Source organism: Neoarius graeffei, chromosome 14, assembly GCF_027579695.1.
Source record: "Neoarius graeffei isolate fNeoGra1 chromosome 14, fNeoGra1.pri, whole genome shotgun sequence".
Taxonomy (NCBI): domain Eukaryota; kingdom Metazoa; phylum Chordata; class Actinopteri; order Siluriformes; family Ariidae; genus Neoarius; species Neoarius graeffei.
In genome coordinates, this window is record NC_083582.1 from 40,582,780 (window position 1) to 40,599,974 (window position 17,195).

At 42.4% G+C, this 17,195-nt stretch overlaps 1 protein-coding gene across 1 annotated transcript in view; it reads left to right on the forward strand.

The window, feature by feature from the left end:
• Positions 1–4,720: 4,720 nt before the first annotated feature.
• The window catches only part of pts (6-pyruvoyltetrahydropterin synthase), a 37,590-nt gene continuing 25,115 nt past the window's right edge, over positions 4,721–17,195 (forward strand). Inside the window, exon 1 of the mRNA XM_060938925.1 lies at positions 4,721–4,846. Within this exon, the coding sequence (XP_060794908.1) occupies positions 4,752–4,846 (95 nt within the window). The 5' untranslated portion in view covers positions 4,721–4,751. The remainder of the gene's footprint in view (positions 4,847–17,195) is intronic.

The following is a 17,195-nucleotide window of genomic DNA, read 5'->3' on the forward strand; positions in this document are numbered from 1 at the left end:
CCAAATTTCGTGCGTTTTCGCCCATGGCAAGCGCCCCGAAAATGGCCCAACAGCGGAGAAAAATAAAGAAGAAGAAGAAGACGGAAGAAGAAGAAGAAGACGGAAGAATAATAATAGTGAACTCTTACAAGAACAATAGGGCCTTCGCCCATAGGGCTCGGGCCCTAATAAAACATTTCAGGAGAAAGCTAAAAACCTGTAACTTGCTAACGCCGAGCAAAAACATGGCTGAATCCTGAATGACTCCTATTTGTATAAATAGGGGACTACATAGGCGGCAAAATGTAGGTTTTTTCCTGCCATGGAAGTGCACTTGTATACTGAGGAGGAAGCAATTTGCATTACAGCCGTGAATGAGGATTCAAAATGGCGTCTCGGCTCGGTTTTCCCTTTCGGGCGCTCTCGTTTTCTGTTAGAATTTGGTAAAGAAAAAAATAAATATATTATTTACCAGCTTAAGGTCGGTCCGTATGGTGAAATACCGTGACCTCGGCCTTGAATACTGACCTCGGCCCAGAGGCCAAATTTGTTAAGTTTATCTTTAAATTTGTAGTTTATTTCTTTTTATATATACCTTTTTTGTATACTTAGTACTTTTTGCACTACTCTTTCACTGCCTTATCTTCTTTTTTTTCTTTCGATATTTTGCTGCTCTTTTGCTGCTGTAACAATGTCAATTTCCTCTTGTGGGATAATGAAAGGCTATCTTATCTTATCTTAAACATTCACATCTCTGCACTGTGGACTACTTATTTTCCTGACTGTAAGTGATATGACTTATTTTTGTCATTAAAATGTGAACACATTTATACAACATATAATTCTTGCTATCCAAACATGCAACAAATTTAAAAAATAAATAAAAAATAAATAAATAACTCTGTAGAAATGGCTAAGGCACCCAGCGTTATCATCCTGCTTGTTAAAGTGCATATCGCGGGTAAATTCAGGAGCGAGACCAATGTAATTCTCCTATTTTATATTAAACTTTAGTCAAATGTCTGTCACAGTTTGTGCAATTTTTTTACCTTGCACAATACCAGAAAAATTCAGTTGAAATCAAGCCATTTGAGGTGAATTGGTCCGCCTCTGAAAAAACTTGGCATTTGGATTTCCCAGCAAACGTTGATTTTCGTGACGTCACGTCTGAATCCCATAGATTTACATAGAAGACTAGATGGCTCGTCCCCGTTGCCCGTCAACGAAGTCGAACGTCCGCACATGGCGGCCATCTTACCTCAGACAGCTGGCTTACCCATTACATTGTGTTGGTAGCGATATGTACTTTTCAGATGACCGTAACTTCCTCAAATTTCAATCGATATTCAAACGGCTTGGTTTGTTATATAAAAACAAACGGAAGTATGTATTTATGATATTAATGATGAATAATCATTTTATGTTTTAAAAAAATACGCATAGCTTGGCGAAAATATTTCAGTATACTACAGACTGTAAGACAGGATGCATGCTGAAATTCCTATGCTGTGAGAAGCCTAACACTGCATACTTATGGATAACTGTGGCCTTAGGACAAATAACCATACAATTTATTTCCAATTTTTAGTGAAAATATTTTTACATGTGATAGGGCCGTAGGGGAAGCTAAAGTTAAATAAACAGCTTACTCACTTCTGAAACTTCAGAAATACTTCATCCACCTCGAAAACCTAATGCACTCACATCATAGCATAATAACAAATGTAAACTCACATCATAGCATAATAACAAATGTAAACTCACATCATAGCATAATAACAAATGTAAACTCACATCATAGCATAATAACAAATGCACTGCCCGAGTAAGTACTAGTATAAAACAGTGACAGCGACTCACGGTAGTTTGTGACAAAAAAAGCATTTAATTAATCACATGTGGTTATACTTCCAAGGATAAAAAGATATCTTTACATTTACAAAAAGAACATTCAAAGCTGATTATCATGTCAAAGTCAATATATGTTAGCACAGAAGATTGAAATTTCATTTGACTAGGCTCCAATGTGCAGTTAAAATAAAACTAAACATACTGATATAAACATCTACAATTAAAACACACACAGACACACACATCATCTTGTCATCAAAGTCAGTACTTTGATTTCCTGTAAATCATAATGTGAGTGCTGGGCTGGGCTGTGCTTGCATAAGTCTTCATACCCCTTGTCTGTGGTAAGATGGCTGCCCTGCGGTGAGGAATCTAGTCTTCTATGTAAATCTATGCTGAATCCTATGTCAGCGCTGGTTTGTTTATGAGAAAACGACCTGGTGGTTTCCTGCAAATTTCTTCAACGTTATCGCGTAATTATTAAAATGGTTAACAGATGTATCGTAGGAGGGTGCAGCAACACCAATCTTGATGGGATTAGTACTCATCGTTTCCCAAAAGACCGGACAATGAGAGAGAAATGGGAGCGCTTCGTGCGAGGCACCCAGAAGCCGAGGACCAAAGCAGAGCCGAGAAAAAGACCAAGAAAATCAGCAGTTTACAAGTTGACTGTTGCCAGGGTAAGAAATAATTCTGACATCTCGTTATATTCTTCATCCAAAGGTGAAGTAACATTGCGCTCAGGCGACAATTCCATATTTCAATGCAAAACCGCTCGCTGCTAAACTTGGTCTACACAGGCTGTGCACTGAAGGCCTCTGCATGCTCTTGCAACAAGGCTTTCGCAGATAGCTTTTCGCAGACAGTTGTAATTTATCGTTGAGTGGGGAGTAATAGGCGTGCGCGATGTTATTCACCGCCACAACGCAAGGGGGCGCGAAGTCGCGAAATCGCTAGGAGTAGTTGGTGGGTGTGGTTAGTGGAGTGTTTATCCTCCGGTTACTTATAATGACTAGAACTGGAGTCGTATAGATGTACGTACTTCCTCACTTCCTCGATCAACCGCTCTTCGTGCTGCTCCATCTTCGCTCGTGTTTTTAAAAATGGCGGTCGTGAAAACAAAACAAACCGGGAAAGAAGGGAAGCGGAAGTGCATGTACAGCGGATGTAGAGTGGACCAATCAGAGCCCTCTTGTCTGCGACGCTGTCTGCGAGGCTTCTGCGGTGGTCACAATTTTTGGGAGGTGCGCGCAGAGCGTCTGTGAAGGTGGGGGGGGCTACGCAGACGCCATCTGCGACACCGTCTGCGAGGACTGCGTTGTCAGCATAAATTGGCCTTGAAACCGTGCAAGCTCGCGCAGCCTGCTGGCGCTTCCGCAGGTGACGTCACGAATCTGGCTCCAGATTCCCTTGGGATTTTTCCAGACGCGTTTTGTTATTTTATTTTAGCTTTTTCTGCTGTAAACAGATGGCCTTGTGCAAAATGACTCTTCTGGATGAGTGTGTAAAGGGGCATACTTTCATATATATATATATATATATATATATATATATATATATATATATATATATATATATATAAAATATTGAATGAAACATTGAATATATGGAATGAATCCCCGAATATATTGAATGAAACTTTGAATATATTGAATGAATCCCTGAATATATTGAATGAAACTTTGAATATATGGAATGAAACTTTGAATATATTGAATGAATCCCCGAATATATTGAATGAAACTCTGAATATATTGAATGAATCCCCGAATATATTGAATGAAACTCTGAATATATGGAATGAAACTTGGCTGACGTCATGACGGCACTGCCGCCGTCCTGCAGCAAAAATGAGTCAGTCGGCTCGGGATTTGGTTGCGGCTATTTTAAACAATAAAGACATTGTTAACACTCTAGCGAATGCTTGTGGTTTTATTAGTGTTCACTTCTTTTATGTGCAACGAAGCTACGGTGACAAAGTCATTTCCCTAGTGGATCATATTTGTATAACGGTATTTTCTGTATATAAAACTAATTTGTAAATTTTGTTTGTCGAGTTTTACAACGGGCGGCATGGTGGTGTAGTGGTTAGCGCTGTCGCCTCACAGCAAGAAGGTCCGGGTTCGAGCCCCGGGGCCGGCGAGGGCCTTTCTGTGTGGAGTTTGCATGTTCTCCCCGTGTCCGCGTGGGTTTCCTCCGGGTGCTCCGGTTTCCCCCACAGTCCAAAGACATGCAGGTTAGGTTAACTGGTGACTCTAAATTGACCGTAGGTGTGAATGTGAGTGTGAATGGTTGTCTGTGTCTATGTGTCAGCCCTGTGATGACCTGGCGACTTGTCCAGGGTGTACCCCGCCTTTCGCCCGTAGTCAGCTGGGATAGGCTCCAGCTTGCCTGCGACCCTGTAGAAGGATAAAGCGGCTAGAGATAATGAGATGAGATGAATGAGATGAGATGAGTTTTACAACGTTTCTCAATATACTCTAATACTCTCCTCTGAGTCAGAGTTTTTCTTGGGTCCTGTTGTCTGTCTGCCGAGCTGTGGGAGCGGGGGCAGAATACAAAGTTTCATTCCATATATTCAAAGTTTCATTCAATATATTCAGAGTTTCATTCAATATATTCGGGGATTCATTCCATATATTCAATGTTTCATTCAATATATTCGGGGATTCATTCAATATATTCAAAGATTAATTTCCTGAACGGCATGCCATTTTATATATAACCCCGAAATTGGTCCAGAATATGCACTTTAAGGTCACTCCAGCTTTCTGAGGTGGTTTGTGCAACAGCCAATGAAAGCAGAGCTTCCTGGATGATGACGACACAGACGCGCGGGCCAATGAAAACTGAGCAAACGGACCTCGGAGCCCCGCCCCACACTGGCATAAGTGCTGTTTCGGGTGAGTTTGTGTGTAATAATGGAGACAGATGCGGGTTATGTGAGCGGTGGAGCGGAGCGCTTCTGTTACATCACCCGAGTGCAGAGTTTCAGCGCCAGCCACCGACTGCACAGGTAACTCACAACCGGGTCTGATTTGGGACATGCGCAGTAGTTGTTATATTCTACATCATCATGGCAGAATAAACATTTAGTCTGGTGAAGATTGGAAACTGTTTATTAGCGCTACTGTTTAAAACCGCAAGTGCGAAATGTAGCATTGTTGCTGTACTCCTGTGCGTCATGGGAGCTGAAATTCACACAGCTGCCCAAGAACATTACCAGCTCTCTCTCTTTATCAGACGCTTTGTTAAACACAAGTCACGGAGCTCGATAGAAAATCTGATAGCTCATTGGCTCAGCAGAGTGACGTCACCTGGCCGCCATCTTACCACTCCCATCGCGTGTAGTTTGTGTGTTAAGCCGTTGTATCTGGTCAATTTGCCCCAGGAAAAGTATCTCCTGACTCTCTCCCCATTTTTTTTTTTTTTAAACCTTTATTTGTCACATGCACACTTCAAGCACAGTGAAATTCATCCTCTGCATTTAACCCATCTGAAGCAGTGAACACATGTGCGTGCACACACACCCAAAGCAGTGGGCAGCCACACTCCAGCACCCGAGGAGCAGTCAGGGGTCAGGTGCCTTGCTCAAGGTCACTTCAGCCCAAGGCCACCCCACGTTAACCTAACCTGCATGTCTTTGGACTGTGGGGGAAACCGGAGCACCCGGAGGAAACCCACGCAGACACGGGGAGAACATGCAAACTCCACACAGAAAGGCCCTCGCTGGCCACTGGGTTCGAACCTGGAACCTTCTTATTATGAGGCAACAGCGCTAACCACTACACCACCGTGCCGCCCTTTTCATTACCTCCTTTTACTTTCTCTTCTTTACCACCACTCCTTACACATCTTTATAGCGCTCACCTTCACTGTTTTTTTTTCCCCTCCTTTTCCAGTCCAGTGTCTGATCCTTTTTTTTGGGGGGGGAATGGCTCTTTCTACTAGAGCAGCGGCTACAATTATCGACAGTCCATAATTATCGACACCTTTTCAGATTTACCAATAATACAAAGGTGAGTTTCAATTGCAACAGTTATTATTGGTTAATTAATCAACCGGAAGACCCTCCCCCTCCTCGCCCTTTGATCTCGTCGTCTGATGACGCAGCTCGTTACCTGAGATGGATTTTATTTATTTATTTATTTATTTTATTTATTATTTTTAGCACGATCAGCAATTTGAGGAAAACCCGTACGTTATCATCGCAGGTCAGCATGGTGGAAAGATCATGGACATGTTTTTACTGATCAAATTCACCCATATTTCATGATTTCTTTGTCGAAACCTACTTTATTTCTTACTCTTTCAGTTGACGGTCGCTGTTTTGTATCCAAACGCGTGTTTGAGAAGTCACGTGAGATGTCGATTAATAGTGACCACTTTCACCGGTGTCCACCATTATCGACACGCTGTGGAATTAAGTGACAAACTGTTATGGATCGATCTTTGTGTATCATTGTTGAAGTAGATGAAGTACTTTAAAAACATGTATATCTTTATAAAATGTCTATTGATGTTACAATATCAGTAGACATTTTATCTTTTTAGATGTAAAAATATAAAGTTTGGGTTCGAGGAATGACATGAGACCTTTGACCTGGATTTTCATGTGGTTCCAGTGTCAATCGCCTGTTGAGATTTATTGGTAAAATACAAAACTAGAAATTAATACAAACAACAATGAGTGATTAACAAAATGTGATCTATGTGAAATACTTAGAAAGTGGAGCAAAGAGAGTTTCTGACAGGTTCAATATTATCAGTTCATTTGTTTACATACATTAGAATTACTTCCTCATTTACGTAAACACCAACATCGATTATATTTATGTAAAATATACATTTTGTGCTAAATACAGTTAGGTCCATATATATTTGGACACTGACACAAATTTTGTTTCTTTACTTGTTTACTGAAACATATTCAAGTTATAGTTATATAATGGGCATGGACATAAAGTCCAGACTTTCAGCTTTCATTTGAGGGTATCCACATTAAAATTGGATGAAGGGTTTAGGAGTTTCAGCTCCTTAACATGTGCCACCCTGTTTTTAAAGGGACCAAAAGTAATTGGACAATTGATTCAAAGGCTATTTCATGGGCAGGTGTGGGCAATTCCTTCGTTATGTCATTCTCAATTAAGCAGATAAAAGGCCTGGAGTTGATTTGAGGTGTGGTGCTTGCATTTGGAAGATTTTGCTGTAAAGAAAACATGCGGTCAAAGGAGCTCTCCATGCAGGTGAAACAAGCCATCCTTAAGCTGCAAAAACAGAAAAAACCCATCTGAGAAATTGCTACAATATTAGGAGTGGCAAAATCTACAGTTTGGTACATCCTGAGAAAGAAAGAAAGCACTGGTGAACTCATCAATGCAAAAAGACCTGGACGCCCACAGATGACAACAGTGGTGGATGATCGCAGAATAATTTCCATGGTGAAGAGAAACCCCTTCACAACAGCCAACCAAGTGAACAACACTCTCCAGGAGGTAGGCGTATCAATATCCAAATCTACCATAAAGAGAAGACTGCATGAAAGTAAATACAGAGGGTTCACTGCACGGTGCGAGCCACTCATAAACCTCAAGAATAAAAATGCTAGATTGGACTTTGCTAAAAAAGCCAGCACACTTCTGGAAGAACATTCTTTGGACAGATGAAACCAAGATCAACCTCTACCAGAATGATGGCAAGAAAAAAGTATGGCGAAGGCGTGGTACAGCTCATGATCCAAAGCATACCACATCATCTGTAAAACACGGCGGAGGCAGTGTGATGGCTTGGGCATGCATGGCTGCTAGTGGCACTGGGTCACTAGTGTTTATTGATGATGTGACACAGGACAGAAGCAGCTGGATGAATTCTGAGGTATTCAGAGACATACTGTGTGCTCAAATCCAGCCAAATGCAGCCAAACTGATTGGTCGGCGTTTCATAATACAGATGGACAGTGACCCAAAACATAAAGCCAAAGCAACCCAGGAGTTTATTAAAGCAAAGAAGTGGAGTATTCTTGAATGGCCAAGTTAGTCACCTGATCTCAACCCCATTGAGCATGCATTTCACTTGTTAAAGACTAAACTTCAGACAGAAAGGCCCACAAACAGCCAGCAACTGAAAACCGCTGCAGTAAAGGCCTGGCAGAGCATTAAAAAGGAGGAAACCCAGCGTCTGGTGATGTCCATGAGTTCAAGACTTCAGGCAGTCATTGCCAACAAAGGGTTTTCAACCAAGTATTAGAAATGAACATTTTATTTACAATTATTTAATTTGTCCAATTACCGTATTTTCCGGACTATACGTCGCTCCGGAGTTTAAGTCGCATCAGCCAAAAAATGCATTATGAAGACGAAAAAAACATATATACGTCGCACCGGACTATAAGTCACACTTTTTTGAAGGGTTATTCTATCCATAGACTCTGTGATTCTATCTTATAAGCAGCGCGTGGTTACTGCGCGACTGCATTGTTTATTTAATAAACGAACAGCTGAGCAGTGATAACGCGCCCTTTGCCCTGTAAGTAGCCTAGTCTGATTATTTTAAATATCTACTACTATCTTTAATACTATCACTATCGTTATTACTAATAGGCTATATTATTATTATTATTATTATTATTATTATTATTATTATTATAACTAATATTAGTAGCCTATTACTGATGCATTAATCAGTTTGCTTTTAGAATATTTTTACCGGTAGGGCTTATTATCGCCCCATGGCTCTTTCATCTTTGTTATTAAAGCTGTAGTCATCATCGAGGAGTGTCATTCTTCATTTTTGTCGAATTTTATTTCATCAAATCAGAGGTCAAGTAGGCTATAGGTATATCATCTCCAAAGACAGGTACGGTAGTAAAAACAACCGTCTAGTGAAAAAACAACAACAACCGCTCAGAGAAAAAAACAGGCAGAAAGTGCGCCTGCCAGTTAACGTCATATCAGATAAAAACATTAAACGTTATTCAGACCATTAACACCATAACATCAGAGACGAAGAATAAAGTTCATCTTGGAAGGAGAGTTATTTTTAAAAATGCAAAATAATTTATAATAGCCCAGAGAAAAACTGGCTGAATATGTACCGTAACATCAAGTTATTCAATAGCCTATAGGCCTAAAATCAGGGCTTAATTTGAGCCGGAACATGACGGAACAAGATCCGTAACCTCCGTTGTCGGATCCGGCAGCTATTTTCATTTAATTCAGTGTTCCGGCAGCTATTTAAATGGATCAGATCACCTCCATGACCATCACAAAGGGAAAAAAATCAAACAATAAATTAAATAAGTAAATAAATTGTTTAGTGTTCGGTTTTGATTTTGATATCTGTTGTTGATTTCTCTCCTATGACATCCACAAAATCTATGCGGGGGGGGAGGACATGGGGTGTATACTTCCGCTCAATAGAACACCGGGTTTTTTGTAGCCGTTAGCTTGCACTGTGGAAAAAATGGCAAAAAAACAAGAAAGCTTACTAAAATTTTTAAAATGAATTCTCCAACTTGTTTTGTAAACCCTTTATTTCTTAACTGTTACTTGAATTGATTGCACTTATGTTTGCTGGCACTGCTTTTAATGAGCAGGAGAAAAACAGGGAGGGCTCGGAAAATGACCGCAGGTTGGAATCGAACCCGGGTCCCCAGATTTATGGTATGGCGCCTTATCCACCTGAGCCACGAAGTCTGACTGGCACTGGTTTTAAATGAGTCATTTAACTCATGTCTTGTGTGATCTGATCTCCAATGGTGAAATAAACCGGTTGTGATATGAGTACAGTCTGTTATTTTAGAAGATAAATTTAATATATAATTTAATATATAGCCTAATAAATATTTTATAACATAATATCACGACATATTACTGTCTGTAACTGTTCGTCACTAAAGCGTTTTCTAAGATCATAATGTCTGATATTATTATTATTATTTTTTTTTTTTACACACACAATAAGCGCGTGTGCGTAAAGTTACCACCCCCCGCCTTTTTTTTTTTTTTTTTGAGTTGCCGGACCCACCCACCTCCTGCGTTCCGGGACCTCCCACTTCACAAATTAAGCACTGCCTAAAATCATTACATAACTTATTTAAATAAGTATAGGCCTATCATTAATAATAAAACACAGGTCAATCAAGTTTATCAAGCTGACGATTTCACTCCAAATCAGCAAATCCATTGAATTCCTCATCCTCGGTGTCGCTTCTGAACAACTCTGCCAACTCCAGCGGCAGACGAAGCGCCGTTTCCTCTTCTTCTGCGTGGCTGTCGTCAGACTCGGCATCAGCTCCAGTTATTCCGCGGTGAAAAAAAAAACACATATATGTCGCACCGGAGTATAAGTCGCATGGCCAGCCGAACCATGAAAAAAAGTGCGACTTATAGTCCGGAAAATACGGTACTTTTGAGCCCCTGAAATGAAGGGATTGTGTTTAAAAAATGCTTTAGTTCCTCACATTTTTATGCAATCATAAAACAACATAAAAGTGGGTTTGTGTTCAACCCACTGAATTAAAGCTGAAAGTCTGAACTTCAACTGCATCTGAACTCATCTCATCATCTCTAGCCGCTTTATCCTTCTACAGGGTCGCAGGCAAGCTGGAGCCTATCCCAACTGACTACGGGCGAAAGGCGGGGTACACCCTGGACAAGTCGCCAGGTCATCACAGGGCTGACACATAGACACAGACAACCATTCACACTCACATTCACACCTACGCTCAATTTAGAGTCACCAGTTAACCTAACCTGCATGTCTTTGGACTGTGGGGGAAACCGGAGCACCCGGAGGAAACCCACGCGGACACGGGGAGAACATGCAAACTCCACACAGAAAGGCCCTCGCCGGCCCCGGGGCTCGAACCCAGGACCTTCTTGCTGTGAGGCGACAGCGCTAACCACTACACCACCGTGCCGCCCGCATCTGAACTGTTTTGTTCAAAATTCATTGTGGTAATGTACAGAACCAAAATTAGAAAAATGTTGTCTCTGTCCAAATATTTATGGACCTAACTGTATAAGTCTGTGTAAAACAAATTTTAAATAAAAACTGTTTTAATACCACATACCGACTATTTTTTTTTTTATAAAAAAAAGTATTTTTTTAAAAATAATCATCTGGGTGTCTAACTGCGGACAAAGGTGTCAATACTTGTGGAACGGTGTCACATGATCTGATATGCTAAGTAATCAGGAATCAACTCCCCCCCCCCCCCCCCCCCCCGTGGAAGTTTGAGTAACACTTCATGCACAATTTTACATACTGAAAGTCTTTTCTACTTTTGCAACAGCCAAAAGATCATTAGTGTTGATAATTGTAGCTGCCGCTCTATAATTATTTCAATGGAGATTTCAGTTTTTCTCTGATACAGTGTATCTTTCTCTTTTGTACATTTCTTCCTTTTTATCCATCTCTTTATTTATTATTATTTTTTAATTATACCAACACAGGCTGTACAGTGCTTCCTTTCTGTTTGAGGACAGTTGTTGAAACAGGATTATTTTCTCATGTTTGCCATTTTCACTTCACTCTTACGGTCATGTCTTAACAGTATTTATTGGTCACATAATTCACTGTGGGATCAGGACACTTCTTCCAATGCCGTTTCGTCCAAATCCCGCTGTCGGAGAGCGGTAGGAGATGGATGCAAGTGCAGAAGTAACGTTTATTAACAATTGTGAAAAAACACAGGCAAACAACCCAAAACGGCAGGTAATCTCGTAAACGTGAAACTAGCAAAAGGTCGGCCGAGGCGCACACAGGCTAAATCAGGCAAAGACAAAAACCTAAGAACACGAAACAGGATCGGAAAACTACATGGGAGAATAACAGGGATCAAAACGGGAATTTGGGAGCACTGGTCCATTTGGACCAGTGCCTCTCAGAGGCAGAGCCGGCCCGTGGCATAGGCAATATAGGCAAATGCTAAGGGCGCTGCGTCCATCCAGGGGCGCAGAAACGGGGGGAGAAAAATTATGACTTCCACTATTCTGAAAGCGAGTCAGCATTATAATGTCTTAGCCTAATTTAATTGTACAGCAAAGCATGTAGTCGGTGCGATTTGTCAAAAAAAGCGGGGTGGTGGTGGTTGTTAATCATGAAACAATAAGCGCTCAACAGTGGTTCGCCCTGTCTATAATGTGTCTTCGGGCGCGCAAGTGCGCATCCGCGGCTATTCTCTGTTTTGGCCATGTAATCATAGCCGGCGATTGCTATAGGCGACCTAGGCAATTGCCTAGAGCACAAAGTGTGCCCAGGGGCGCCAAGGGCGACCAAAACCCCACCAAAAAGGAGGGATGGAGTTATTGAATGGAGATGTTACCAAGTGCATCAGTGGTGTACAGTGTTTTCAACCACTGTGCTGCCGAACTCTAGTACCGCGGAACACTAGTGTGCCGTGAGAGATCACCAAGTGTACCGTGGAAAATTATAGAATGACTGTATATTGTAAATATTGGCAACAGCGTTTTAGTTTCAGTCAACATTTTCTATTGGTGATGTGCCTTGAGATTTTTTCATTGAAAAAAGTGCGCCCTGGCTCAAAAAGGTTGAAAAACAAGTGTAGCCTACGCAGTAGTGGTCGGTGATTTCCTTATGCCTACTAAAAATGCACAATGATAGGTTATAAGGGGGGCGGGGGGAGCGGTGTTCATCGGGGAATGAGAATGGCTATCCACTGCAAAAAGTAGCCCAGACTACAAGTGCTTAAATGAAGAAATCCAAACTCTCGGGTGCGCAAGGGCGCAAACGAAGGCTACAGGAAGAAACAAATAGAGCCAAGTATAGAGGTAAGTCTGATCTAATCTCTCATATCAACCATTATAGTGGCAAATTAATATTTTAGACACCTGAATCAATGTCTGCCTAGCTAACTAGATGCAAACAGCAATAGACTTCAATAACAAAGTACCCATAATAGCACTTTTGTTTGAAAATACAGCCCATTGATGTCCTAACAGGGTGCTTAAGTTTGCACAATTTAGAATTGTAGAATTTTTTATTCATTTAATTTGTTAATTCTTCAGAGATGACTTAACTTTTAATAGCAAAAAAGAAACTAAAAATAATTTCTTGTTTATTGTCCATGCACTACACTTTGAACAGGGTGCGGAAGAGTTTTTGCCCATTATATGGAGATATGTATTGAATTTGTGTGGTCATTTTACTTTGTGACACTTTATGTGAATAATGATAACAATAATAACAATAATGAAAAAGATAAAAATGACTTCTTGTTTATTGTCCATGCACCGTACATTGTTTAATAGTAATAGAATAGAGTGATTAGATTAAAGTGTTATTTAGATGTTATTAGAGGGTTTTTTTTCTTGGGGGGGCGCCAAAACTCAATCTCGCCTAGGGCAGCCAAAGACCTAGAGCCGGCCCTGCTCAGAGATACTGGTCCGAATGGAGTAGCACTGGTCCGTATTTATAATTACAAATTTCAAGCCGATTTTATATATTTATTCATATAATACAACCATATTATACATGAGTGATCAATTTCAACTGTCTATAAACAACTTCCTCAGTCATCTCATTATCATCACAATCTTCGAAACCCTCATCCAGATCATCATCATCTATCGGGTCATACACCACATCATGCTGCGCCTCCTCGTCATCTTCATCTTCCACCTCCTCATTCTGTCTCTCCTGGGGCTCAACATCTCCTGCCACATACTCCCTCTCATCACCTGCAGGCTGAGCAATCGCATGCTCTAATTGGCTACTCTAATACTAGGATATCAGCTTATATACTGTGAGTAGAGAAAAACAAAATGGTGGCTTTGTTACCAAGTATTTAAAAGAAACAGAAATAAGGGCCACATACCTCATCTCATCTCATTATCTCTAGCCGCTTTATCCTTCTACAGGGTCGCAGGCAAGCTGGAGCCTATCCCAGCTGACTACGGGCGAAAGGCGGGGTACACCCTGGACAAGTCGCCAGGTCATCACAGGGCTGACACATAGACACAGACAACCATTCACACTCACATTCACACCTACGGTCAATTTAGAGTCACCAGTTAACCTAACCTGCATGTCTTTGGACTGTGGGGGAAACCGGAGCACCCAGAGGAAACCCACGCGGACACGGGGAGAACATGCAAACTCCACACAGAAAGGCCCTCGCCGGCCCCGGGGCTCGAATCCAGGACCTTCTTGCTGTGAGGCGACAGCACTAACCACTACACCACCGTGCTGCCCGGCCACATACCTCTTGAGCGATATCCGTTTGTTTTGATAGCTGTCAGAAATGTCAAGCCAAGGACTTTTAAACTTCGCGGGGGTCTAACCTATCTGACCAATAGCGGTTCAAGTTGCATTTGTCTTCACGGGCAGCAACGAAAATGAACGGGAAGAAACGAAACTTCGCGCAGCCATGCTGCATGTAGCGGTGTATACTGCGCACGTAAACAATATGGCAGCGCCCGCGTCTATGCCAACTTGATGAATGTCTCACAAAATCTATTGAAATTATCGTAAAAAACGGTAAAATAGACCAAGTTCTGCTTAAAACGGGCGAGAATCGTTGATAGAAACCATCGAGGCAGTGAGTAGTTTGATTATTTATAAAAAAAAAATCTCCTTCTCATCCCCGGCGGGGGGGGGTGGTATCCATGTCATCCTCAAGCTCGGGTCCTCTACCAGAGGCCTGGGAGTTTGAGGGTTCTGCGCAGTATCTTCGATGTTCCTAGGACTGCGCTCTTCTGGACTGAGGCTTCAGATGTTGTTCCTGGGATTTGCTGGAGCCACTCTCCCAGTTTGGGGGTTACTGCCCCAAGTGCCCCCACTACCACGGGGACCACGCAACCCTTGACCTTCCACATCCGTTCCAGCTGCTCTTTCAACCCTTGATACTTCTCAAGTTTCTCATGTTCCTTCTTCCTGATGTTGGCGTCAGCTGGGATCGCCACATCTATCACCACCACCCTCTTCTGCTCTTTGTCCACCACCACTATGTCCGGTTGGTTAGCCAGGATCTGTTTGTCAGTCTGGAAGCTGAAGTCCCACAGAATCTTGGCCCTGTTGTTCTCAGCCACCTTCTGTGGTATGGCCCATTGGGACTTGGGTATTTCTATTCCATACTGGTTGCAGATGTTCCTGTATACTATCCCAGCCACTTGGTTGTGCCTCTCCATGTACGCTGATCCAGCTAGCATCTTACACCCTGCTACTATGTGCTGGACTGTTTCAGGGGCTTCTTTGCACAGTCTGCATCTTGGGTCTGATCTACTCTGGTAGATCCTGGCCTCTATGGCTCTTGTGCTCATGGCCTGTTCTTGTGCTGCCTTGATTAGTGCCTCTGTGCTGTCTGTCAGTCCTGCATTATCCAGCCACTGGTAGGATTTCTTGATATCAGCCACTTCCTCTATCTGATGGTGGTACATGCCATGTAGGGGTTTGTCTCTCCAGGTTGTCTGTTCCTCCTCCTCCTCTGCACTCTCATCAGGGTTCTGCTGCCTGAGACATTCACTTAGCAGTTCATCCTTTGGGGCCATCTTTCTGATGTATTCTCGGATTTTCGATGTTTCATCCTGGACCGTGGTCTTGACGCTCACTAGCCCTCGGCCTCCCTCTTTCCGCTTAGTGTATAGTCTCAGGGTGCTGGACTTGGGGTGGAACCCTCCATGCATGGTGAGGAGCTTTCTAGTCTTGATATCTGTGGCTTCTATCTCCTCCTTTGGCCAGTTTATGATACCAGCGGGGTATCTGATGACTGGTAGTGCATACATGTTGATGGCTCGGACCTTGTTCTTACCATTCAGCTGACTTTTCAGGACCTGCCTTACTCTCTGGAGGTATTTGGCTGTGGTTGACTTCCTTGTGGCCTCTTCATGGTTTCCATTAGCCTGTGGGATGCCAAGGTACTTGTAGCTGTCTTGGATATCACCTATGTTGCCCTCTGGTAGGTCAATCCCTTCAGTCCGGATCATCTTGCCTCTCTTTGAGACCATCCGGCCACACTTGTCCAATCCGAATGACATCCCTATGTCATCGCTGTAGATCCGGGTGGTGTGGATCAGCGAGTCTATTTCTCGCTCATTCCTGGCATACAGCTTGATGTCATCCATGTAGAGCAGGTGGCTGATTGTTGCCCCACTACGGAATCGGTACCCGTAGCCGCTCTTCGTGATGATCTGACTGAGGGGGTTCAGGCCTATGCAGAACAGCATATAATATATATATAGAGCGTGGCGAGCCAGTCGCCCACTCGGTCGAGTACATGTTGTCACTAGTCGCCCGTACCCTTTCCAACTCGCATTGGCGAGTGGGCGACCGCCCATTTTGATCCCTGGAATAAGGCTCAGTAATGTGCACTGACGTGACGTAATACTTCGCATTTTCTCAGTGTTTATATAGGCACGCCAATGCGTCTTGATCATGTGCAAGTGAGCCTCATTAACAGCGTGCGTGCGAGACTCCAGAGCGCGCCTGAGAGTCCTTCAGGTGCACACGCCAAAGAACACAGTACTGACACCCACATAATAGTTGGGGCTCCAGAAAAGGCTATCTGGCAAGTGCGAGTATAGATTTTCTATGTAATTTGGTCTAATAAAAATGATCTCTTCCCACAAGCGGCCCCAGCCAAATGCACCCAAAGTTGATACTTGCTGATTTCCATTGTTTCCAGTTTCGTTTTGCAATGGCGGCCCCCCAACATGCGCAAGGAAGGATTGGATTTTACATGAATACTAGGTAGGAGCCCGTCGTTTTGACCACACTCACTGAGGGAGGCGAGTCTGGGGCGATCTTTACTCGCCATTAGATTTCACAACTCGCATTTGGCGAGTGGCAGGCGGTTAAACTACACGCTGCAAATACGCTACCGTTCAAAAGTTCAAAAGAAACGCACTGTTCTTTTCAATGAAGATCACTTTAAACTAATCAGAAATCCACTCTATCCATTGCTAATGTGGTAAATGACTATTCTAGCTGCAAATGTGTGGTTTTTGGTGCAATATCTCCATAGGTGTATAGAGGCCCATTTCCAGCAACTCTCACTCCAGTGTTCTAATGGTACAATGTGTTTGCTCATTGCCTCAGAAGGCTAATGGATGATTAGAAAACCCTTGTACAATCATGTTAGCACAGCTGAAAACAGTTGAGCTCTTTAGAGAAGCTATAAAACTGACCTTCCTTTGAGCAGATTGAGTTTCTGGAGCATCACATTTGTGGGGTCGATTAAATGCTCAAAATGGCCAGAAAAATGTCTTGACTATATTTTCTATTCATTTTACAACTTATGGTGGTAAATAAAAGTGTGACTTTTCATGGAAAACACAAAATTGTCTGGGTGACCCCAAACTTTTGAACGGTAGTGTATGTTTTGCTTCGGTCATATTCCACTAAGA